Raw genomic sequence first — 26,105 nt, 5'->3', positions numbered from 1 at the left:
TTATTTTATATTACTGCTGCTCAGATGTGGGACAATGTACCACTGTGTTAGTTGAAGCAATAATGAAGGAATAGGTACAGGGTTGCAATTGTGAAACAATGGAATGGTGCAAAACAATTTTAATTGTGGCTTGTGTGCAATATGAATTCCACTGTTAACTGCAGACAGAGCAAGTAGATGACAAAAGTACCCAAGTACACTGAAAGCCTCTGCGAGGAGGATCTGTACAAAGACAATATTGACACCATTGGGGGTTTAATATTAGAATGAGAGTTTAGCAGGGCTTTGGAAAATTTGCAACCCAGTAACAAACAAGGGACAGACTTTCATAATATCACCCCCACAATTCTAAAATTGTGAAGGGCAGATAGATGTAAGAACTATTACACAATTAGCATAACAAACTAATGCATCCAAGTCACTATTAAGAATAATATATAGCAAAACAGAAAAATGGACTATCTCCTAGAAAAAAATCAGAAGGCCTGTTCTGAATTCTCAATAATGAAAGCATGACAAGAAAAATCAAGACATTCTTAAGATTTGTAAGCCTAGAAAATGTGACAACAGAATGTGGGGCAAGACCTTTGATACAGAGAAAAATCTGTGGAAGTTACATGGAAAGATGGGTAATATACAATATGCACAACAATCAACAGGGTATAATAAAAATGGAAGACCAAACACTAAGTGCTCAGGTTAAAAATGGTGTAAAAGGCAGAGGATGCAGCCTTCACCTCTACTGTTCAGTCTATACGTATAAAAAGCAAGAACACTAATTGAAGGTTTGAGAGCACAAATAAAATTCAGGGTGACATGGTATCAATATAAGATATGATGACATTGCCGTCTTTGAGGAAGAAAAATTACAGGATCTGTTGAATGGAATGAACAGAAATGAGTAGAAATTATAATTGAGGATAAAACAAAGATTAAAGTAATGAGGATTAGCAAACTGGCAAACATGAACTAAACAAAGTTAAGAAATCTGTAATCTTGGGAGCAAAGCAACACGACAGCTGAAAGGACGACAAAAGAAGTAGCACAAGGATAATTCCTCACCCAAAGAAGTTAACTAGTAACCAACATTTTGGTCTAAATTAGAGGAAGAAATGTACATTTCAAGCACAGCTTCAATCACAGACTGCAAGAAAACCATGAAAGACAATCTAAGCATTTGAAATGAAGTGCTATAGGAGGACACTTAAAAATCAAGTGGACTTTTTAATACTAGGGATGAGGAAGTACCCTACAGAATTGCTGAGGAAAGGAAAATATCAAAGACGGTGATGAGAAGGGATAGGATGCTTGAACACGAGATGAGAGATCAGGGACCAATTTCTACAGTACTGGATATAGCTATAAAGAGGAAACCTTCTGACAACATATTGGAAAGCATCCAACAAATAAGTTAGGACAAAGGGCACAGGTGCTATCTGGAGATGATGAGTTTGGCAGAAGAGGAATGAAATTGTGATCGACATCACACCAGACAAGGAGCATGTGATGGATGCTGTCCTATCAATTGGAAAATTGATACCTTTCCTTTCACACATTGCCTGATTTCAAAAAGTAAAATATAAATACAATTTGTAGTCATTGAAAATTGGGCTCTAGCTACTAAATACGAAAGACAATTGACAAAAGATACCAATTTAAAATAATGTTAAAGAATATGTTCACTTACTTACAAAGAGATAGAGGAGCTGGCCAGTACTCAGCTCAGTACAGCCGATAGATACCCAAAACAACCGAAAATTTACATTACTAGCTTTCGGAATATATGTTCCTTCATCAGGGAGGAGAGGGGGGAAAGAAAGGGAAGAAGAAAGTGGATTTAGTTACTCACAACCCAGGTTATGAAGCAACAGGGAGGGTAGCAAGGATGGAGGCATGGTTGTCACAGGGAAGTCAGATATTTTACTGTAAGTACTGTGCCAGCTTCAAACCAAAGAGGATGCATACAGAAGTAAAGAGGTGTATAGTATAAAGATGTAGGATGAAAAGATGCATGAATGGCTAAGAGGAAAGGGAAAGAGAAGACTGAAAAGTAAATGGGAGTGAGGTTGTTTAACATAGGTTCAGTCCAGGGGGATGGTGGGATGAAAGGATGTGTTGGAGTGCAAGTTTCCATCTCCGCAGTTCACAGGGACTGGTGTTGGGTGGGAGAAGCCAAATGGCACATATGGTGTAGCAGGTTCCTAGGTCCCTAGAATTATGCTGGAGGGCATGCTCCGCTACTGGGTATTGGACATCAAGGCGAACAGTTCGTCTGTGTCCGTTCATGCTCTCAGCCAGTTTAGTTGTCATACCAATGTAAAAGGCTGTGCAGTGCAGGCTTGCCAGCTGATAAATGACATGCAGTAGTTTCACACATGACCCTGCCGTGAATTGTGTATGTTTTACCAGTAGTGGGACTGGAGTAGGTGGCTGTGGGGGGGAGGGGGGGGGGATGCATGGGGCAGGTTTTGCAGCGGGGTCGGTTACAGGGGTAGGAACCGCTGGGTAGAGAAGGTAGTCTGGGAAGATTGTAGGGTTTAACAAGGATGTTACGGAGGTTAGGTGGGCAACGAAAGGCAACTCTGGGCTGTGTGGGGAGAATTTTGTCAAGGGATGATCTCATTTCAGGGGTTGACTTGAGAAAGTCATATCCCTGGAGGAGTAATTTATTGATGTATTCGAGGCCGGGATAATATTGGGTAACAAGGGGGATGCTTCTGTGTGGTCTGAGGGTAGGAACATTGTTGTTGGACAGGGAGGAATGTATTGCTTGGGAGATCTGTTTGTGGACAAGGTCCACAGGATAATTGCAGAGAGGAAAGCACTGGTCAGGTTATTGGTGTAATTGTTGAGGGATTTGTCACTGGAGCAGATACGTTTGCCACAAATACCTAGGCTGTAGGGAAGGGAGTGCTTGATGTGTAATGGATGGCAGCTATCAAAGTGAAGGTACTGTTTGTGGGTTTGATATGGACAGAGGTGTGGATGTGAGCTTCAACGAGATGAACATCCAGGAAAATGGCTTGGGTTTTGGAGAAGGGCCAGGTGAAATTCAGATTCGAAAAGGAGTTGAGGTTATGGAGGAAATTAAGGAGTGTTTCTGCACCATGAGTCCAGACCACAAAGATGTCATCTATAAACCTATTTTTGGAAGATCTTCGGGGTGGGTGTTGGGAGAGGTAGTGCTCAAGGGCAGAGAGACCATGGGTGTGTGGGATGTTTGTGTAAAGGGATGTAGTATCTATGGTGACAACAAAGGTTTCAGGTGGGAGAGGAGTGGGAATGGATTTGAGGTGTTCTAGGAAGTGTTTTGTGTCCTTGATGTAGGATGGGAGTCTGCAGATGATAGGTTGGAGGTGTTGGTCTACTAGAGCTGAAATACGTTCTGTTGGGGCTTTGAAGCCTGCTACAATGGGACGGCCAGGATGGTTCTTTGTGGATTTTGGGTAATAAGTAGAAGGTAGGGGTACGTGGCTCAGGTGGAGTAAGTCTATGGCAGCTGTTGTGAGGCCTTGTGAGGGACCTAAAAATGTTGAAAATTTACATTCAAACTAATAAAATTCATGAAGTAAGACACTTCGATGTTATTTTTAAATAAAGAAAATAAGTATCAAACAAGGTTTGAACACACAACCTTTTGCTTAACAGCCAAACACTGTGACTACTTCACTAACATCTCGTCATTCAACTGAATTCATGGAGGACTCAAATACCTCGAAAAATACTGAAACATTGTTGGTATACTATGAATTTTTCACGTTTCGTCGAAGTACAGTAGGAAATAAACAATTACCACTCTTTATTGTGAAAAAGCGGTTCGTGAGAATGATACAAACACCTTTCCTTGCTATTGCCTGAATTAGGCGGCTTATTGCTTGTTTGATTTAATTAATAGAATATGAAGCAATTGGTATAAAGAATGCTTTTCCAAACTTACTATGAAAGAAAGTCTGCTACCAAGACATTGCTTTTGTTTAATTACTTTATTTATGACTGAACATTTCTAAAACTGAAGCTACTCATCTATGCTCTGCACTGCAGTTGAGCTCTGGCAACATCGTCCTCTGTTCATTGGCTGACTGTTTTGTGACATCAGATGCGCAGAACAAACCTAAACTCTGCCGCCGTCGTAAACGACGTGCACTTTAGTAATAATCAATAGTTCAAATACATTACGAATGATGGTCTCTTTAGGGAAACAGTTTCAAGGGACAAGAAAGGACACCAGGTGCAACCAATGTGTATGCCTGGGGGGTTCAACATGATGTTATGCCAGCAGCCACAGAGGGAAAAGGGTGCAAGCAACTACAGACTGTGGCACATCCTGGAACTAATGATGCCTGTCATCTGGGCTCCAAGGTCCTACTTTGATCATTCCTGTAACTTGCAGAGATGATTGAGAAGACCATCTTTGCACATGGAGTTTCAATGAAGCTCACAATTTATAGTATTGTCCCCCTTGGTTCTGAATCTAATGGAATGACTAAACTAGACACTTTGAAGGTTCTGGGACAAGCTACACTGACTTCCTGGACTTGCACTATTAAGGTTGAGAGCTGTAGTGTCGCCCTAAATGGGTCAGATGTGCACCAGACCTCACAGGCTGCTATCCAGGTAGCCGACTGTGTGGTGTGCACTTTTAGAGCAGGCTACTCTCCATCCAGTCCAGATAACAGCAGTAGGAAATCCAGAAGTAACAGTCTAAGACCAAAAGAAATGCCTGTCACAGGTGAGTATTAAAATTCTTGTTAACTGCTGAAACATTAGCACTATGCCAGCCAGAAACACCACAGTGGTGTCTGCATAGTATTGCTCTGTAGCCAGCAACAGCACAGCATGTTAGTATCTTTTGCATTCTGTTGGTATTTTGTTTAGATAACAGTAAGTTACATGTGTCAACAAGTGGTGTTTTTATAAGCACTTTTACCCTTTCATCATGGCAAACGAAAGAGACAATAGGATTAGTTATGATGTACGCGTGGACATCCTGTCAGATATTCTGAACAACTTGGCCGACTGGGAAGAAGAGATTGGATATCTTTGGTATGACGTCATAAGCACGTGACCGTGTGAGATCGCTCTAAGTTATTATGTGTTTCAGGTTTCAGATACATATCTTAACAGTTTTTGTGATAATATTTACTATATAAGTGACTTAGTAGTTTCTTCATTCACCTCTGCCTTTGTGTTGTGACCTGATATTTGTGAGTGTTTCATACCGAGCAACTTAACCTCTTACTTGTGTTTACATTCCACACTGACCAGTTGTAGCTGGAGCGGCGCATCGAAAGCTAAGTACTAATGAATTGTTTGTGTATAGTGGTTTATTTAGAAACTTTAGTAGTCTTCAACCAGTGTTCTTGATGTTTTCTGGTGAAAATTTCAGAAGTAGTTTTTGGGAAGTGTTTTCAGTTTTGTTACTGTGTCATTGGACATTTGATTTTCTTTCTGTGTTAGTCTTGTTATATTCTCATTTATTGTTGTTAATACTATTAATAATAGTTCCCTTGTAGAGTACGTTTGTGATTATTGTAGTCAGTTTAACAACATCTTATTGCAGTAACAGAACTGAGATAAAGTAGTTTTCTTGTTTCAATAACTAATATTTTACAGTGAGTGAGAAGTGTGTGAACAGCAAGCAATGCACACCATTGTGTCAGTATTAAGCAGTGAATTACCCTAACCTAACCCAGAGACCAGTCAAATGGTGAAAACATTCAGAATCACATTGATTTCATTTCCTCACACAGGACCACCTTCAAAGCTATTGTAATGTAAACTGCTGGATTAATAAAATTATGAAACCAGCAACATCAAATCACTTTTCCTACATAAACCATTTCCAACATGAACAAAACATTATTATTGTGGAATGTACTAAATATAGTGTCTTATATTCAGTACATTCCACTATACATATAAGCTGCACAACAATGAAACTGCCATACCCACTGTTAAACATTTGAAAGGTATTTAAACTAACCTTTTGGAACATCTGTGAAGAATATAATTTCTTCACTTTTGCACTTCACAGACTTAACAATGTTGGAATAGCTGCTCTCTTCCACTTTTGGCCCCACTGCTGTATCGAAGTAACCCGAAAAAAGCTGCAATTCACAATAGCATTAAGACATTTGTAATATGTAAGTCTGAGGGTAATTATCCCTCAGCGTGGCAAAATATACACTCTAAACAGTATGGCACACTAATAGCATATTCTGTACACAAGCAGAGTTTCTCATGCCTTCACAGATAAAGAATTTGCACAAATTTTAATGGAAACTCAGAAGTGCTAATAATCAGATTTCAGTTAAGTGTTTCTTCAAAGTCTATAAATGCGCAATTGTTCAAAATTTAGAGTTTTGTAGCTATAAAACAAGTTCACAAAAAGTTAAAAGGGAAATTACTGTTTTGATTAATTACAGCATAAGGAAAAAAAGATAGCCAGCAGTACCTCTACACACAACAACATTTCAAGCAATATCAGGGATCCACAGACAGACTCAAAAGGAACAAGATATTAAGAAAAAGAATAAACAGGGCACACAAATTATGTGCAAAAAAGTTCTATGCACTGATGAAGGAGGAACATCCAAATGTAGCCAAAGTATGTTCCGATATGTAACAAATTGAGCCAATGCCAATGCAATCTGTACATGAAATTCTTTCAAGACAGGTTTGGTTACACAATTTGTGCATTTTGATTCATTACAGGGCATTGATAAAGGAAAGTATTGCTTCCTAAACTTACCTTAAAACAAGACCAAAAGGACAACCAAGTAGCCTCAGTTCTACATGAAATATAACCACTATTGCAAATATGGGCAACCAGCTGTATAATGAAACAATGAAAATTTGTGCCAGACCAGAAATAGAACCTGGATTTCCTGCTTTATGTGAAGAGCTGCTAACCACTTTGGCTACCTGTCCACAACTCATGGTCAGACCAAAACTTTCAAATGTCATTCATGCATCACAACCCGCACACACACACTACTTCCTGAAAAAAGGGGGACATTTAAATTGATAATGTCCAAAGGAGCACAGCATCATACCTCTAACACAGGCATCAAAATACTGTATTTACCCACCTATTCCTGGTTGTTGTTGTCTTCAGTTCAGAGACTGGTTTGATGGAGCTCTCACTGCTAATCTATCCTGTGCAAGCCTCTTCATCTCTGAATAACTATTGCAACCTACATCCTAACTGCTGAGTGTATTCCTCTCTTGGTCTCTTCATTTTTACCCCGAACACTTCCCTTCAATATTAAATTGGCGAGGCCTTCTTTTAGCCCAGTTGTGCTACAAATTCCTCTTCTCTCCAATTCTATTCATTACCACCTAAATAGTTACACGATATACCCATCTAATCTTTAGCATTCTTCTGTAGCACCATATTTCAAAAGCTCCTATTCTCTTCTTGTCTACACTGTTTATCATCCATGTTTTACTTCCATACCTGGCTACACTACATTTAAATCTATACTATGTTAAATTTCTCTTCTTCAGAAATGCTTTCTTTGCCCTATCCCTTGGGCTGGGGTAATGGTTGTGTGTTATGTGGCAACTGCGTTAAACTACCACTATATACTAATGGTTGGATGCCCAAGCTGTCACAATGTGTGGCTTGAAGACTTGGCTACTCAGTAAAGTAGGATAGTGGTCTACAGCATCTATTGAAAAAGCAGAATGCTGGGGCATGCACAAGTATTTCAGGGCACACCATTCATTGTACAGTGCTGAACATGGAGCAGCGCAGCACACCCTCCCATATAGCCTTGGCATTCGAGGCAGACTTATTTGTTTGGATGCAAACTTTACAGCAGTACACAATCATTCTCACTTCAGCCTTATCTTGCCACTATCCTTCCCAACCCTCCTACAATGATATTCTGCTGTCCATCAAACCTACACAATATACTCATCCACTCTTACACAACCCCTGCTCCCAATCCCTTACCTCATGGCTCATATTACTGTAATATGACCTAGATGCAAGACCTGACCCACACATCCTCCCACCACCACCTACTCCAGTCCAGTAACTAACATCACCTATCCTGTCAAAGGCAGGGCTACCTGTGAAACCAGTCATGTGGTCTACCAACCGAAGCTGCAACCACTATGCTGCATTCTATGTAGGCAAGACATCCAACAAGCTTCCAGAATGAGATTTTCACTCTGCAGCAGAGTGTGCACTGATATGAAACTTCCTGACAGATTAAAACTGTGTGCTGGACCAAGACTCAAACTCAGGACCTTTGCCTTTCGCAGGCAAGTGCTCTACCAACTAAGCTACCCAAGCTTGACTCACACCCCATCCTCACAGCTATAATTCTGCCAGTACCTCCTCTCCTATTTTCCAAACTTTACAGCAGACCTTGCAGAACTAGCACTCCTGAAAGAAAGGATATTGCATTGACATGGCTTAGCCACAGCCTGCAGGATGTTTCCAGAATGAGATTTGCACTCCACAGCAGAGTGGTAGAGCACTTGCCTGTGAAAGGCAAAGGTCCTGTGTTCGAGTCTGTCTGGCACAAGTTTTAATCTGCCAGGAAGTTTCAACCAACAAGCTGTCTACATGAATGGCCACCGACAAATTGTGGCCAAGAAACAAGTGGACCATCCTCTTGCTCAACACGCTGCCAAACATGATATCCTTCATTTCAATGACTCCTTCACAGCCTGTGCCATAAGGATCCTTCCCACCAACATCAGCTTTTCTGAATTACAGATGTGGGAACTTTTCCTGCAATACATCCTATGTTCCCATAACCCTCCTGGCCTCAACCTTTGTTAGTCACTGTCTTCATCCATACAAGTCTTTCCCTGCTCCCATTCCAGCACTACACAGCTATCATTCCCCCACCACAACCAGTTCCACCCCCCACCCACCCTGCAGCACTTCACTGTCCACCATCCCCACCATACTATCCCCCCCCTTTCCCACCCCAGCCTCCTTTCCCCCATCCAGTCACCACTCATGCACTGGTGCTGCTGCTTGTTGTGTTTGTGTAAGTGTGTGCACACATATGCATGTGTATGTGTATTTTTGATAAAGGCCATTGGCTGAAAGCTTTAAGTGTGAAAATCTTTTTGTTGTGCCTATCTGCAAATCAGTATCTCCACTATACGGTGAGTTGCAACTTTCCTTCTCATAAGACTGTCACCTTGGCCTTTACTGGATGTAATTACTCACAATCATAGTTCAAAAACAGATTTCCCAGGCAATCACCTCCAATACTGGTGCTCCTGATCCCTCCAAACAAACACCTTTGGAACACACCACTTGTCACCAAGTATAATCCTGGTCCTAAATATATTAATCAGCTACTTTGAGAATGCCATTACCTCCTAAAATCATGTCCTGGAATGATATCCATTCTGAGATCTTGCCCACCCCACACAGAACAACTTTTCATCCCCCCCCCCCCTCCAATTGATGCAATATCCTTATCAGACCCTATGCTCCTTCAGCATCCATCTCCCTACCCTATGGCTCCTACCCCTGTGACTGCCCACTGAGATTTGATGTATGCACCCTCCTAGCACCATGTATCAGCCCTGCAACTGGCAAATATGCTATGAAAGGGACAGCCACTTTTAAAACGACATGTCATGTACCAGCTGTTATATGAACACTGTTTGGCCTTTTATACTGTCATGACTACAACCAAGTTATCAGTTGGGATGAATGGTTATAGGCAGAAGGTGTATACCAGCAACACAATACCCTGTTGCAGAGTATGCTCTACAACAATAAGTCATGATCTATGTGGCTATTTCATCACACACCATATGAATTCTTCACTTGGATGCCAGTTTAGAAGTGGGCACTAGTGCTACAACATGTCTATGGCTCTCACCACCCACCTGTACTTTCTTTACAATACTTCCTCCTGTCTCAGCTTTTCTTCACAATAACTACTGTTTTCTTCACTCCATTTTGGTTTCCTACATCTTTAATTTTCTGACCTGTGTTTTTCACTGTCATCCCCTCCCACATAGAATCAACTAGTTTTTTACTCTCATTGACTCCTGCACAATGTTTTAGTACTATTCTCTGCCTTACATCTTAGCCTGTCTTCCACTTTTATGCTCTCAGGTTCCCAAGTCTCGTGTGGTGTAGTCCCCAACAATCAGTTTTCCCTTCTCATCCCACCATCTGGTGGGTCTCCACTGACTCAGGGTTCTGGGTGACTTTTCTGAACTGCACCCATTCTCCTAAACCTCTCCAGTCCTTTTCCTTCACAGTCAACTCTTCCACTAGAAGGAGGAGCCACTGGCTCTGCATAACTCTCCGTGTGTGTGTGTTTTCCCTGCCACCCCTTTGTGAGATTTTTATTTATCCAATTACACTGTCAAAAATTGCTTCTATTGTAGTTAGTATTTCAGCATGCTTTTCTCAAGAATTTATGTTTATCAAGTTCTGAGAAAATGCTCCTCAATTATTATTTCTTCCAACCAGCCATTTCAGAGGGCTGTCCCTGCATCAGGTGGATTTATGCCTAAGGCAAGGCTATTGTGTGTATTCTGGCAGATTCAACCACATCTCAAAAAACAATAGCAAGAGAAACCTGATTTGGACCAACTGATCCATCAACAAACAGTGAATTACAAAGTGGGAAAAGAAAAGCAAAAAATGGACAAGTGAAGACAGCTTCACAGATAGTCCTATGAGTAATCCAGAGAGAGAGAGAGAGAGAGAGAGAGAGAGAGAGAGAGAGAGAGAGAGAGAGAGAGACTAACATACAAAAAGCAGAGACCAAGAATCAATAGTGAGTTACAATAATGAGACACTAGAAAAGCTATTAAATCACTGAACCCCCATGTCACTGTGTGGCAAAGCCACAGTCCTTATTGACCAACATAATGGTATTATATTGTGGTATTCAGCCTTGAGGACTGGTTTGATGCTATTCTATCCTGCCCAAGTCTTCATCTCTTAATGCCTATTGCAACTTACATTCTTCCAAATCTGCTTACTGTATTCATCTCCTGGGCGCTCTAAAACTTTCACCCCATTCCCCTACACTTCTCCAATACTAAACTGGTGATCCTTTGACCTCTCAGTGTCTTATCAACCGATCCCTTCTCAGAATCAAGTTGGGCCACAAATTCCTTTTCTCTCTAGTTCTACTCAGTACCACCTCAGTTATGTGATCAGCCCACCTAATCTTTAGCATTCTTCTGTAGTATCAATTCAAATCTTTTCTCCTCTTGTCTGAACTGTTTATGCTCCATACAAGTATTTTCAGAAAGACCCAACATTTCAACCTATGTTCAATGGTAAATTTGTCTTTTTCGGAAACACTTTTCTTGCCATTGCCAGTCTATATTTTGTATCCTCTGCTTCAGTCACCATACTGCTGCCCAAATAACTGGTCATCTACTGCTTGAAGTGTTTCCTAATCTAATTACCTCAGTATTGCCTAATTTGAAAACACCCCATTAGTCTTGTTTTGCTTTTGTTGATATTCATTTTCCATACACCTTTCAAAATGATGTCCATTCAATTCAACTGCTCTTCAAAGTCCTCTGTCTGACAATTACAAAGTCATCGCCAAACCTCAAAGTTTTTATATCTTCTTCCTGAACTTTGATACACATTCCAAATTTTTGTTTCCTTTACTGCTTGGTCAATATGCAAAGCAAATAACATGAGGGATAGGCTAAAAACCTGTCTCTCCCTTTTTAACCACTGCTTCCTTTTATGCCCCTTGACTCAACAGCTGTCTTGTTTATGCAGAAACTGTAAATAGCCTTTCACTTCCTGTATCTTACCTCTGCTGCCTTCAGCATGTCAGTATTCAAGATAACATTGTCAAACGCTTTCTCTAAGTCTACAAATGCTATAACATAGGTCTGCTTTTCCTTACCCCATGTCCAAAGGAAGTCATAGGGATAATATTTTCTCTTGTTCCTAGATTTCTCCAGAACCCAAACAGATCTTCCCTGAGGTCGGCTTCTAGAATTTTTTACATTCTTCTATAAATAATTTGTGTTCATATTTTGCAACCTGCTATTACATTCCTGAAATTAACATTCTTCCCAGTGTGTACCATATTTATCACTCCCATCAAATTTCCTATGTTCACAATGTTAATTCACATACTATTTTGCATTAACATACAGTACTTACAATCTTACTAAGATTCACCCTTTGTAAAAATTATTAGTGAAGAAAAAACTGACTATTGATGCAAAATGATGCTGGTGCAACATTTGCTGTCAAGTAGTGTTCACAAACATTTTTCCATGGTTAAGTTTCTCGACAGCAAGGCAATCTACTCAGCAAATCTGAACTGGCAAACAGGTCAAAGACTGAACAGTTTGTACTTTTATCTCCTGACACTTTTACTCAGAATGGTGGCAGATGGGAGTAAATAGGCTCAATCAAATAGAGCTGTCATGATCAATCACAACCATTTCCACACTGTCTTGTGCTTGCACAGCTTCGTGATTGTTGTGACTTGTGATCTCGACACCTTTGTTGAACTATATTTGGCAGTTTTGTTGTTTGGCCACTTTTAGCACTTGTTGACACACTGTTCAAATATTTTTGGTTTAAACACAGCACCAGTTGCATATTTCCTCATGCTTAGCAAGATGTGATTCAAGACTATTCTCTTTGTCAAACACAATGCAATGTTTGCATAAGAATTTCTTTGTGATGTTTCACAAACTCTCTCTCTCTCTCTCTCTCTCTCTCTCTCTCTCTCTCTCTCTCTGTGTGTGTGTGTGTGTGTGTGTGTGTGTGTGTGTGTGTGTGTGTGTGTGTGTGTGTGTGTGTGTGTGTGTGTGTGAATCTTACTATAAAGTGTGAAAATGCAATGGGAGTCATATGTAATTTCCCACTAAAATATTATTTCCCACATTTTACACCATTTTACAAAATGTCCCTTGAAAAGTGTAGAAGTGGGGATTCACTATATTCACACCTATCAGCTATTTTATTTGGGATCTGAATTGTTACAAGTTTCTTTAGGTCTGAGGGTTATTTCACCTGTCTCTCACATCTTGCACACCAGATCAAAGGGTTTTGTTCTGTCTGGCTCTCCCAAGGCTATCTGTAATTGCCATGTCACCATTAGGTCTTTCAGTTGCCCAAAATTTTTCTCACTATCATATCTCATCTTCATTTTATATAATATTCCCTTGAGGCTCATCTTCCTTGTCTAGACACTACATACACAATCTTTTCACCTTTCCTTCTTTGCTTAGAAAATTTTTCCACCTGGGCTACTCATATTCAAACAGCTTTTTCGGCAAAGGCATCTAATTTTCCTGTAGGCAGTATCTTTCATCTAGTGAAATAGGATTCAAAATTCTTCAGATTTGTCTTCTGTTAAATAACAATGGAATCTAAAAATGATACTGAGAATTTACATAATAATGTCCACAAAATACAATTGCAGAAAAGGGTCTAAAATCTCAAAAGCATGAAAGTTGCAACCCATATACATATAGTGCAAGTAACAAAAAACCGCATGACTCCACACCTCAGCATCTTTACACTCTAGCTCAGGCTTTCTACATTTACATATTTGGTGCTTTTGTGATACATTACCATGGCTGGTACATAAAGCTTAAACTTAACTTTATGGCACTGTCACCAGCTTTCTAATGTGTATGGTACACAGAATAGCAGTTAAAGTCACACCACCACATGCAACTACTCTTGCACAGCACATGAGAACTTTACCTTATTGAATGCCAATCAAGTGTCCTAAGAATTCTCCCAGTTTTTCAGGTCTATCAGACCAGATGATAAACAACTAATGATAAAGACAACTAGCCTTATTTGGTGCCATGTCTAAAGCAATGTCTACAAATTTCTGCTCAAAAAGGTTGGCTGTGGATGGAGATAACATTTCCCATCACCATGCTGTCAAACTGGTCAAGATACTGCCTGCCATAAGAAAGACAGTGATGTCAATATGTGCTTAACAATCCCACAATTGTCCTATCAATTGGGAAGGGAGAGCTATGCAGTCTTTGACAGGGACACATGTAAATATGGAGACCACATGTAAACAGAGCATTATAATCACCATGCCCAAAATGCAGATGTTTAATTTGTTCCATAAAACTGGTGTTCAATTCAATCAACTTTACACACTCCACAACCACCTCATTGTGGTATTGTCAGTTGACAAGGGCTAAGCATCCATAATTCTGAATAAACTTGATGACCGTAAAATTCATTTGAGTCTCAAGGAGGATCCCTACTGGAAAGTGCCACATGACCAGATGTCAAGAATAATGAAGACACCATAGCGCCTGGAACAGTCATAATTGGAAGAGGCTATTATTAAGAATCTCCTCCCTCATGCACCAAGGCCACCTACCAATTATAAGCAACTGAAGATCCACAAAAATGTGTTCACCCCATTGGGAACACTATTGGGTCACCACCTTAGACACTGGCAAAATATCTGGCCAGCCTCCTTAGAACAAATGGAGATCACTGAGTGCATCACTTTAAGGACAATGATTTCATCAACCAATTCAAACTCTGTCTATTGGGCAAGGTGATTTGTCAGTTTTTGTGTGGTCTCCCTACTTATGCGAATTCCTATCAAAGACTGTATCGATCTCCTCTCCCAGCTATTCAATAGCTCAGGCACATGTTCAGGGTGTATTTAATAAATGGCAGCCAGTACTTTGCCCAGTTGGAGTGTGTGCCGAAGGAAAGTCTTCTAGCTCCATCCCTTGTGAAACTTTATAGTGAAATCTGAAGGCATCACTTTGGACACTGTTCCAGATACACCCAAATTCGTTTAATCATTACGTCTATGGCATTTGAGAGAGGAAGCTTTGCTCTTCCCTGATTTCCTTGTTCACTGAAAAACCAATGGACATCTGAGCCACACTATACAGGAAACCTACACACAGATCAATATCTGCACACTCTTACAACCACCATCAGGCACAAAAATGTGATGTTTTGAACATCAGTCATGCTAAAGTCATCTCTGTTCAATAACCTACAGTTAGTCAAACAGAACAGATACTGCTATTCAAGCCAAGAGTGTGCATTTAGAAGAGATATTCAAATATTTTGAATTTTCCTTTCTTACTCTGCCTGCCCATAAACTTTTAAACATCACAAACTACAGAACATTGCCAAGAATTGGTACGAGATCAACTATTATTTGAGTTCATAACAAACATAGCTGATAACTTCCTTAATCTACCACTACAGAAAAAAATATTTTGAACTCCAGCAGTGTAGAAGAGGCATAGTCATATTTACATGTTAAAAACAACTACTTCCTTATAACTTTTGTCTGTTTTGTACGAAACAAGCATTTTTTGTAACACCACTACATTGTAAACTGACAATTACATCTTAACCAGATTTCAATGTGCAAATTTTCACCTGTCAAAGTTGATCCCACTTCACAGCAATATACAATGAAAATGCTTTTTACACTTTCTAGGGACTTTTAAAAATAGTGTACAATGCAGAAAACATTTTAAGTGTTAAAAGTTCTGTATAGGGAACCCCTTCAATTTCTGTAGTTTATATATTGTTTACCAGGCACCAAAATACTAATCAGTGACATGTCTAACTTTTTTTACTACAGTTAGCTGCTGACAAATTGGTAACTGTCTGGGATGTAGAAAATTTGAATCCATTTCATTCATCAATGTTTTTGATAAGTCTGCATCCATGCCATTCATTACTTAAGCAATGTAGCACTGCAACAGTTAATTTTTCACGCTTTGCAGAATGTGTTTTGATATTTCATTCTCATTTTGGAGGACAAGTATTTATATAAGTACCTTGTGCAATGTTTGCACATATGTATTGTTCTGTGTCTCTTGCACTGTAGTCATCAATTTGGGTTATAAGGTAATGTGTCTCCTCCATAACACAGAAGTTTACAACAGAAACAAAGGGCTGATCTGTGTCTACCTAACAAGCCTTTATCTGCTTGTAGCATTTGGAAACTAACACAGAAACTAGAGTTCCTCAACCTCAGTTGTTATCCTTTGGCAATGATCTTTTAAATAGTGATATGAACTCTAATATGATTTTTAGCGGAGTTCGAAAAAATCAGAATCAATAGAATATTCTGGATTTTTGTAGAAGTCAATCACTTATGATAAAAGCAGCAAGCAGTGGATCAAATAAGTTTTCTTTTATTTGCATATTTAATTTTTTGATTATGTATCTTGAAACTGAGGAAGTCCAAATTTTCCAATGTTCAATTTCTTCATTTATTACTGGAAATAGGAAGAAACGAATCAGTTATTTCATAAAAAAGTTATTTTTAGTGGCTCTAGTAGTCCAGTTAAATTCTTTTAGAAAAAACTGATACAACCAAAAATCAGTTTTAATGATAACAGCCATCTGTACTGCCTAACAGTGCTAAGATTAATTCTTGTCAGTACAAATGATGGTTAACATTTTATCAAGGAGAGTTACATGCAAAATAATTCACACAGGAATCAACATAAGCACAAGGCGAACAGTAATGTATGTTATATTTACAATCTTTCAGTCACACAATAAAAACACATTAGTCCATTAAAGTTTACAATACGAATTGGGTGGAATTAACACTAAGTGGCTGCTAATAACCTAATCAAAATATACACCCATAACCAATACACTAAGGCACCAGCAAGCTTATCCTACACTAAAGCCCGTGCACCTAAACCGTAGACCTATGCACTAGCACCTCATGTGTACGTATCTAACTACAGACTGGTTCACATAGCCCTATTACACCATCCACATGGGATGTATCTGGCGTGCACACAGACAGTGATAACGCACAGAACTGTCCGATCTCTTGTAAAGTTGTTCTACCGCAATTCTTTTACAGTCGGTATACGAGAGTGTAATGAAAAAACTTTTACTGCATTTATGAAACCTGCTTACTGGAAAAAAAAAAAACACTGAAGATACCCCACATGAAAAATCCATGACATGAAAATCTGAAATTAGCCACTAGCCACTAGCCACCTAGTAATAACCAACTGTAGTACACCCTTCAGAGCATGTGTGGATTGGCAGCAGTTTAGAACTGCTCTATTCTGGCACACAATGTGTGTGCTCATTTTCCTAGTTTCACCTGTTCTACCACTAAATGACTGTCATGCTAGACCAGTGTCTGCAGCGGATTGTCATGTAATACCCACTTAAGTACGAGTATCTGAGGGTTCCTCCATGCACAGAACACTTCACTTAGCTGCCTTTCAATTCTTTATGTATCTTTTATATACTGAGAAGCTTGCAAAACTTCTATTTCAAGGTTTATATCTACCAACACTTAAGGCTAATAAGATCAAAGCATAAAAGAAAGCATTACATATTTTTTAGTAGTCAATTAACCGTAGGAACATGGCAATATTTATGGAGAAAACTTTTCTGGAAATGTCTAAGTATAACAAACCTTGCAACAAACAATTATAAATTTTCAGCTGGAAGCACAAACACACAGCTTAAGTAATGAGAACTGGTTATCTGACAAATCTGCCCATGGAATCCACATACCTCAAGTAAATCACCATCCTGTGTGTGACCAAACAGTAACTTCTGTGCTTCAACACTTCCAGAAGAATATACATAAATATCTTTCCCACTCAGCTTCCAAGACTTCAGTGCTGGGGCAACATCTGGATACACACTGTTGGAAATACAATTTCCTTTGGTCACTTACTAATTATTTTCAACAAACAAAAATTAATGGAGTTCTTTTGGATGTCTTGATGTAGACTGACAAGAATATTATTAGAATGGTTTTGCTATAACAACATTTGCTGCTGCTAGTCACATTTCCCTATATTTTCAACATTATGAGGTTCAGAAAAATTTCTGATGTCATGTGTTTCTGCCTATGACATTTTCAGGTGTGATGTTCGCAATGTGTGAACTGCTGCATTATTCTGGTGCCTTTACAATCTCCTATTCTTTCATCTAGATACATTATGCATCAATTGGAGTACAGTTCATAGTATATGATAAAAATGATTGCATTGTTTTTTCAATGCATTAATAAAGTGACACGAGCAAAGAAAATTTCTTAATTTGTACTTATATGTGAAATGCATGGAGGTCGTGCACCTACACTGAATTATAGATCCAGTTTTCCGTCAATTCCAAAACTTTGGACTCATTAGTCAGTTCATGCATTTTGCTGGCTTCTAATTACAATTGAGAAATTTGAGAACAGAACACTAATTACTGATTATCAACATAGCCTGAAGAAACTGTAGCATTCACACACTGTTAGAAAGTGGAGCCAATTTCACCAGCAATTGTTAGCTGTTTCAACAGGTGCTATGACTTAGTAAAGAACTGAATTACAGATCACAATTTTTTATGCATCTAGTATATAGGCAACCAAGTTGATATAAATAATAAAAAGTAGAATACATAATTTGAAAAATATCAACACTTTTCATTCTGTGCTTTAAATTTGAAATAAAATTTTTTTAAATGGAAACAGTGTGGTACCTCTTTAGCTCTGTAAGTATGAAAAATAACAAAAACATTTACATTACATTAATACTTGTTCCATAGATCATGAATACATTTTATTACAATGTGGAGTGCGCCTGTTTAACAAGTTTTCATTGCCCAATTTTTTTCCAGTTACTATTTCATATCTAAAAATTCATCTATTTAATAGGAGTAGTTGCCATTCAGAAACTCTTAATTTTTTTTTGAAAATGTTGTTAGCTAAATGTGAGACACTATACTATTTGGCAAATGACCAGAGATTTTTGTACACAAGAAATTTTGAATATTCTTCTTTAGGAAGAGATGTGGTCAAAGTCTATATTTATCAATGGTATTATGTAATTTTCTGTAGAGATTTGTATATATTGTGTTCTCTCAAAATTTAGTGAGTTCACTTGTAGAGAACCACTTAATTTTCTAGAAGACATTTACAATCTCCTCAGCTAATTCTTGATTGTTGGGAGTGGTTACTATGCTTGTATCATCAGAAAAAAGAACTAGCTTTGCATTTTCTTGAATATAGAGTGGCAAGCCATTAATATATTCTCTTAAGAACAATGAGGGGGCCCAAGACTCAACCCTATGGGACACCATGCTTGATACCTTCCCACTTAGATGACATACTTGCCAACTATCTGTACTGTTAATTGTGTTCTTCCAGATAAATATGAATTAAACCATTTGTGGACTGTCCCACTCATACCACAATACTTAAGCTTGTCTAGAAGTATTTCATGATTCACACAGTCAAAAGCCTTTGGGTGATAAAATATTCCAATAGGTGATGTTTGGTTATTCAGAGCATAATATTTGACCAGTGAAAGCTTACATAACATTTACTGTTGTAAAGCCTTGCTAAAAACCTGACATTTTGTTAGTACATTTTTATCAGACATGAAGCTACTCTTGTATACATTACTTTTTCAAGAATTTTGGATGATGCTGTCAGAAGTGAGATTGGGAATAAGTTAGCATCAGACCTATCCTCTTATGCAATAGTTTAACACTAGCACAGTGAAGTCTATCTGGAAAGATGCCCTGTTTAACTGAGCCATTACATATGTGGATGAGAATCCTACTTATCTGTTGGTAACAAGCTTTTAGTACTCTGTTGGAAATACCATGGATTCCATTCAAGCTTGTAATTTTGACTGAATATATTTTTTTCCTAATTGCAGTAGGAGAGGTGTGTAGAATTTCAGTTTTATCAAACTGCACAGGTATTACCTTTTCCATATACAGCCTCACATTTACTAAAGAACAGCTGAATCCTATTTTCTCTTAAACACTTAAAAACAATTATTGAAGTATTAACTACTTCTGAATTTGTTAAACTTTTCATTGAGTCTGATAGAAATACAGTCTTCCTGTGCTCTCAGTTGCCTGTTTCCCATTTAACAATGTTCCAAATCGTTTTAATTTTAATGCAATTTTGTCATATAATGGCATGATGGAGACTTGTTTGAAGACAAATGTTGGTGGTGTTAGGACAGCAACCAGCAACAAGTTTACTTTCAGTTCCTTTATTCAAAGGGCACCGTTGCCGGTTTCGAACCATCTCTGGATGAATCACAACTATTAGAAACTGGTAACAGAGCCCTTTTAATAAAGGAACTGAAAGTAAACTTGTGGCTGGCTGCTATCTTAACACCAACAACATTTGTTTTAATTCTATTATCATCAGAGTTGCTAATCTGACAATGCGCATACTTCTGGACTTAACTACTTTTCTTAATGCAGTGAAGCAGTTTGTTGAATTGTTAATTGAATGCACTATTTTGAAGGGCTGTTTTGCATTACTGTATGGAGCTTTGTCAAATAGTGTAACTAGCTGTGCATCATGATTGGACAGGCCATTGGAAACATCAAATTGATTACCTTCAAAGCCAGGAAAGGGGGGGGGGGGGGGGGGAGGAATTACAAAGACAATGAGCTGTGGGTCAAAACTAAAATGAGAGCTCAAAACAGTCAAATTATTTTTCTTGATTTATATGTTGTATTTTACTATAAATGTCTTTGCATTGAAAATTAGGAGAGAGACAGTACACTAATGTGGTTACATCCTGTTACTATAAATTAGAAAGCCTGTTTCAGTAAAGTAAATGCAAAGCAAGCAAGTACCAGTATACAGACCAAAATTTGCCTTTTTAATAAGGAGACTTAACAGATGCAAATGAGACCACTCTCAATGGCAGCTTGGGAAAATGCTTTTGTTGGAACAGCTGCAAGTTGGGCAGTGAGTGGCTTTCAAGTCTGACAAACTTTCCCAGTCATCACCTTAATTTAAAGACATTGAGATTAACTGTGTCTCCTGCTGTATCAACTCCTCCCATTGCCAATCAGGAAAGATGCTATTTGGATCCCCATTTCAGTGTTGTATGTACATTGTATGACCCATTATTACAGAGTCACAGTGCATGGTTGTATGAACTTTAAAATGAATGCCATAAAAAATTGTATCTTTCACCTTCAAGAGAACTTATTCCCTTTTTGGACCAGGATATCAAGGAAAACAATCTTATAAGCAAAGTGGAAGATTTTTCCTTTTTATATATGAATGTTTATTAAACTGTTTTTCACAATTTTTATGGAGACACCCACACAAGTATGCAGAACAATTATGAATGTATCATTGCTCTTTTCGTTTATTGTACCGAAGCTGTATTTTACAGTAACAGAATAGGGATGGTCACATCTGTGTACCCAAGCTGTCAATTGTTAAAAGTGAAGATATTTAATAGTGAAATAAACATTTACATTAATAAAAATGACTTTACAGCTCTCATCCAATTGCAGTTCCAACCTAAAAGTCAACCACAAATATATTTGGAGCAAATTTTCAAGTAAAACAAGGTTATTATTTACCAATTCCCTGTTGTGTTGAGTGTGGTCAATGTAACTGGCATATTGACTTTAACCTTTACCATTTAGCAAAGTGGATTACAATATTCTTTGCACCTAAGAGTGCTACCAAATACAAAAACATTTTAGCAAAAAATTTCAGATTCAATTGCCTATGTAACCCCCCCCCCCCCAATTCAGGTACAACTGTATTTAACTGCCCGCCCACCCCCGTCCTCTGGGCTCTGAAGATAGTCAAATGACTTCCTGCAATGGAGTTATTTAAGTGGAGACAACTGCAACACCAAATGTTTGTCATACTAGGACTTAAGAGGAACAGCACCCAAGCTAAGGTATGTTCTGTTTTCCTGTGTACAAATTTGATCATTAACTCAAAGCACAGAACAAAAGAAAAGGTGTCAACATTTTTTCATTGAAAATCTGAATGATGTATTTACTTTTATACCTTATATTAACTCAGAGGCCAACATACTAGATGCATAAAAACAGATCATCTAGTCAATTCTTAACTTTGTAGCAGGTCTCTGAAAACAGGGAAACTGATGCATGACTAATTACTACGTACACACCCTCAGGTCTTCAAACCTGAATTTATCAGAAATGCTTTCTAGTTAGGACAGCTATTTTGCAGTCTTCCCATGCAGGTAAGTAGGTATCCATGTACCAAGTATGACAATTTTGAAATAGTCACCTTAGCACTCCCTGTGAGATTGCACAGAATGACCCACAAAGCAACATTCATTCTGAACTCAGTGCAACCTAACAGCACATCTCCACTTAAGAGTACACAAAAAGTTTTTAAGTGTTAGACTAAGCCACCTGACAAACACAATAAGACATTGTCAAAGACAATCAGCAGCACATTGTACTCTTGGGACCTTATCTATACTAGTATAGAAAGGTAAGTTACTTCACATTCTTATCAAAAAGCACAAGTTAGTGATCAGCTTCAAATTTTTTACACAATTCTCTAATAAATAAGCTGACAGATGTAGACTATAGTTGTTTAATATACATAATTTTCACATCATACTCTAACATCCAGACAAACATCACCTAAATTTTTTGAAACTACAATTTATATGTTCTGTATAAAAATGAACTGGAAGAAAGGAAATACTATGCCGTGATGCACTGCACTAATGTGCAATTTTGTTTTGTTTGTCAGACAGTTTTGAGTACAAGGACATTTAAAGCATTAGGCAAGTCTCCCCATTTATTCTTTGTCCATAACTGTACACAAGGACTGAATACAATGTCCTGCTTTGTCTTCTGCCTCTATGTCAGTTGTAACAGGAAACAAAGTTGTGTTTACAGCTAACTTTGTAAACCTATCTGTTCACAGATGAATACTATGCAAAATACTGCCATTGAAGCAGGCAGTAGGCTTAAGTTTATTGGTAGAATACTGGAGAAATGCAATTTCAAAGGAGACTGCTTACAAATCACTTATGCAACCCATTCTAGAATATTTCTGAAGTGTGTGTGACTCATACCAGATAGGACAAACAGGGATATTTAACATATACACATTAGGGCAGCATTAATGGTTAGAGGTTGTTTAATCTGAGCATCAGACACTGAATTTGAAGAGCCTTTAAGATAAATTATCCCAAGAAAGTCCATTAAAGCCGTAAGAACTGTCAGTCATGCACACCTCATTGGTTTTCTGAATATAGATGTAGAAGCCATCATCCTCACAGATTCAGTAGCTGGAGAAGTTCTCTTTCATACCCCATACAACAAAAATCCAAAGCAATGTGGCCATTCATTTTTAGTGACTTCAGTTTCCAATTCTGATTATTAACAATAAACAAGGCTTATGGTCAGACAGGGGTGGGTGGAGGATATGTACAGAACACACACTACCTCAAATGATTAATCTGGAGGCCAGTAAAGTTTCCAGTATTGTTTATCATCCTGTCAGAAACAACACAGCTTATCTGGTGAGTAGTTACCTTTATACAACTTGACCAGACCTTTTGATTACCCTATTTGTTCCCAAATCCACACAGAAGTGTATTATTGACTAATGTAAGTACAACTTAATACTTTCTATTCTCATTGTAAGCACAATTAACCCAAAGATGCTTACATTGGCCAAAAGAAAGTCCAGTATGGGCTGCACAATGTTCAGTTTATTTTCTATTAGCCAAGCTTCACATACATTTTAGTTTATGGAAAATATGTACTTACTGTGCTTTAACCTCTCCTTTCTCATAAGCATCTCGCCATATGTGTCCCTGCAGCTGCTTCAGTGCTTTAGTTTTACGATCCAAGTCCATCTGCCATAAAACATTTTTTTTCACATCCTCAGAAATATCTTCCGAGACACCCTCTGGTATTTTAACAAAGCCTTCTGTACCATCTGCTTCGTCCTGTTTAGACTAATGACGAATTGCATTAAAATAAAGAGGAATGTGACTTCTCAAAGTGAAATTACTTTCTGTACTAAATCAGTTTTCTAATGTCAACGAAATAACAGGATTTCACCAAGTATACATTAAATACCAAAACAATAGCATTTCCCTGCTAGCTATTTCATTACCTGCTCTTGGAGCAATTTTAGGTCTTCTTTGAATTCAGCATCATTCCACTTGCTTTTCAAGTACACATCTAAATTTTTCCTCACATATGGGAAAAGGGTGTTCTGGAAATTTAATTTATGATTACAAACATCTGTATTCACTGTCTGCACATTCAGTAGGTAACAATAAGATGAGGTTTAACATTTTGTAAACTAGGCCTATTTAGAAAATTAAGTTTAGGCTAACTACCTTGCTAACTATTTACATGGAGCATTAAACAGTGCTGAAGTCTGGTAAGCTCAATTAATGAAACTGCAGTTAATGGTTAACAGTAACTACTTTTCTGAAAACTTCGCATATGAAACCATAGGCATTCTAATATCTTAGCTCATTTGGTTAAAATGGCAATCAATATATTTTAGCAATTCATTTAATACCAATTACAGCTGGTAAAAGCAACAGTTTTAAAAGTACAGCTAAACCTTTACTTATTAAAATTATTTCAATCTGAACACTTTTAGTGCCAAGACTATTTCAAAATTAGCTACTTCCAGTACCTAAAATCCTGTGATAAGTTTCAGAAACTTTCAAGCTAGTTTTACAGGTTTTTGAATACATTTACATTGGCAATTTAGATTAAAAAGAATTTCCAATGGAATTTGTATGCTGAAACATTTTCACTTTACACACACAAATGATTAAGATACATAAACCATTATGTCTAACTATTCAGTGGTCAGCAGAAGGTAAGACTTAGAAACTGATGGACCTAATACAATGCCTCACAGAAAAAAGTGGATTTCATAGGCCCATTTCATATAAACAAATTTAAGTGCATCACTGCTGTAACTAAGAACGCCAGTGTGGTTCTCGTTTATGCATGTATTGCTAAGGAAAGTGACGTTCATATCTGTCCAGTAAAGCTCTGTGGAAGCTAAGTTCAATTCTGGATCTTGCGTGTGGGTTTTTTGTTTTTCTCCCCCAACGGACATTTAACAACATTAGAATCCGACTGTTAGCTCGACTTCACTGAGCTGAATTATTGAAATACCGTTACAATTTAATTTTCTATTCTCATATTGCATTCGTTTCTAGGTATTCATTATACTGTGGGATAGTTGCTACTAAAACTTGTCTGATTTATCACGCACAGTTATGACCCATAATTCTTGAATATGACACAGGCTCTAAAAGAAATGGTAAATGGAGACAAATACGTCTTTAGGTATATTCTGTATTATATTTTGAACTGTCATACAGGTATTCATTACAATCACAATTGAAAAATAAACGGTTTTCTTTTATGGTAAATTCTAACGGACAAGTTAAGGCTAAGGAGAAGCACGGAGTGAAGTTCTCTTTTGAAACTTCAATTTTTCCCCAAAATCCGGGCAGAAACCTGAAACGCACTGCACCAGTGTACAAAATGACGGTAGAGTAAGCAAAAAAAAAGTTCAAAAATGTCGTCATTTTCCCGTTACTTCAGGTCTTACGTTTATGGAGCAAATTACACTCACCTTAACAAAATCAATCGAAGTGGTGGTACCTTCAATATCAACTAAAACTACATTTGCCTTATAATATACATCATCAGTCTCATTAGCTCTTTTTTCAGATGTCGTAGTCATCTTCGCTCGAGCGACAGCACCTAACCGACAGCCTTCCCGCCGGTGAGCTGACCACAAAGATCAGGTTTGAGAAAACTAAGTCAAGGGACGCACCATGAGCGGCAGCACCATCGCGATACATTCTTATCCGCAATTCGATAGTTATAAAAGGTAGAAGTCTAGAAACAGATTTCACAAGGCAGGTCGTACAACTAGTAAATTGATAAGCAATACAAATATCATGTTTCGTGATTAAAAGTTCATAGCCCCTTTTGCGACTGTATTAAAAAGCATTTTCCAACATGTAACAAAAAAGTTTATAATTGTCAAATAGCGTATTTCAAAAAAGTTCTACAAGTTCCTGCTTCTTTCCATAGAAATAGGTGTCTCATGTAATTGTACGTTTAGGAATTCTTTTTTGCCATTGGCTGAGTTTCTCCATCTGAAGCTGAAGTAGAGCTACGATTCGTGATAAAAAACAGCTGCCAATACCGCTTCCGATCGAAATTGCTTTCCAAGTGTGTGTACAAGAACCATATAAGGAGCCTTTACAGTGATAGTGCGATTTAGTTGTTCTCCCACTCCATTTTGCTAGGGAGTGTACCTTATGGTAAATTCGAACTCTGC

General features: G+C 38.1%; 1 protein-coding gene across 1 annotated transcript in view; it reads right to left on the bottom strand.

Moving 5' to 3' along the window:
- The window catches only part of LOC126268235 (enolase-phosphatase E1-like), a 30,393-nt gene extending 4,749 nt beyond the window's left edge, over positions 1-25,644 (bottom strand). Inside the window, exons 1-5 of the mRNA XM_049973885.1 lie at positions 25,389-25,644; positions 23,892-23,993; positions 23,540-23,730; positions 17,513-17,645; positions 5,984-6,107 (exon numbers count right to left, since the gene is read on the bottom strand). Of these exons, the coding sequence (XP_049829842.1) occupies positions 5,984-6,107; positions 17,513-17,645; positions 23,540-23,730; positions 23,892-23,993; positions 25,389-25,499 (661 nt within the window). The 5' untranslated portion in view covers positions 25,500-25,644. The remainder of the gene's footprint in view (positions 1-5,983; positions 6,108-17,512; positions 17,646-23,539; positions 23,731-23,891; positions 23,994-25,388) is intronic.
- Between the last annotated feature and the right edge of the window lie 461 nt (positions 25,645-26,105).

The sequence above is a fragment of the Schistocerca gregaria genome, chromosome 4, assembly GCF_023897955.1.
Source record: "Schistocerca gregaria isolate iqSchGreg1 chromosome 4, iqSchGreg1.2, whole genome shotgun sequence".
NCBI lineage: Eukaryota > Metazoa > Arthropoda > Insecta > Orthoptera > Acrididae > Schistocerca > Schistocerca gregaria.
The sequence above is the reverse complement of the archived record's forward strand: the minus strand, read 5'-3'. Positions and strand labels throughout refer to the sequence as shown.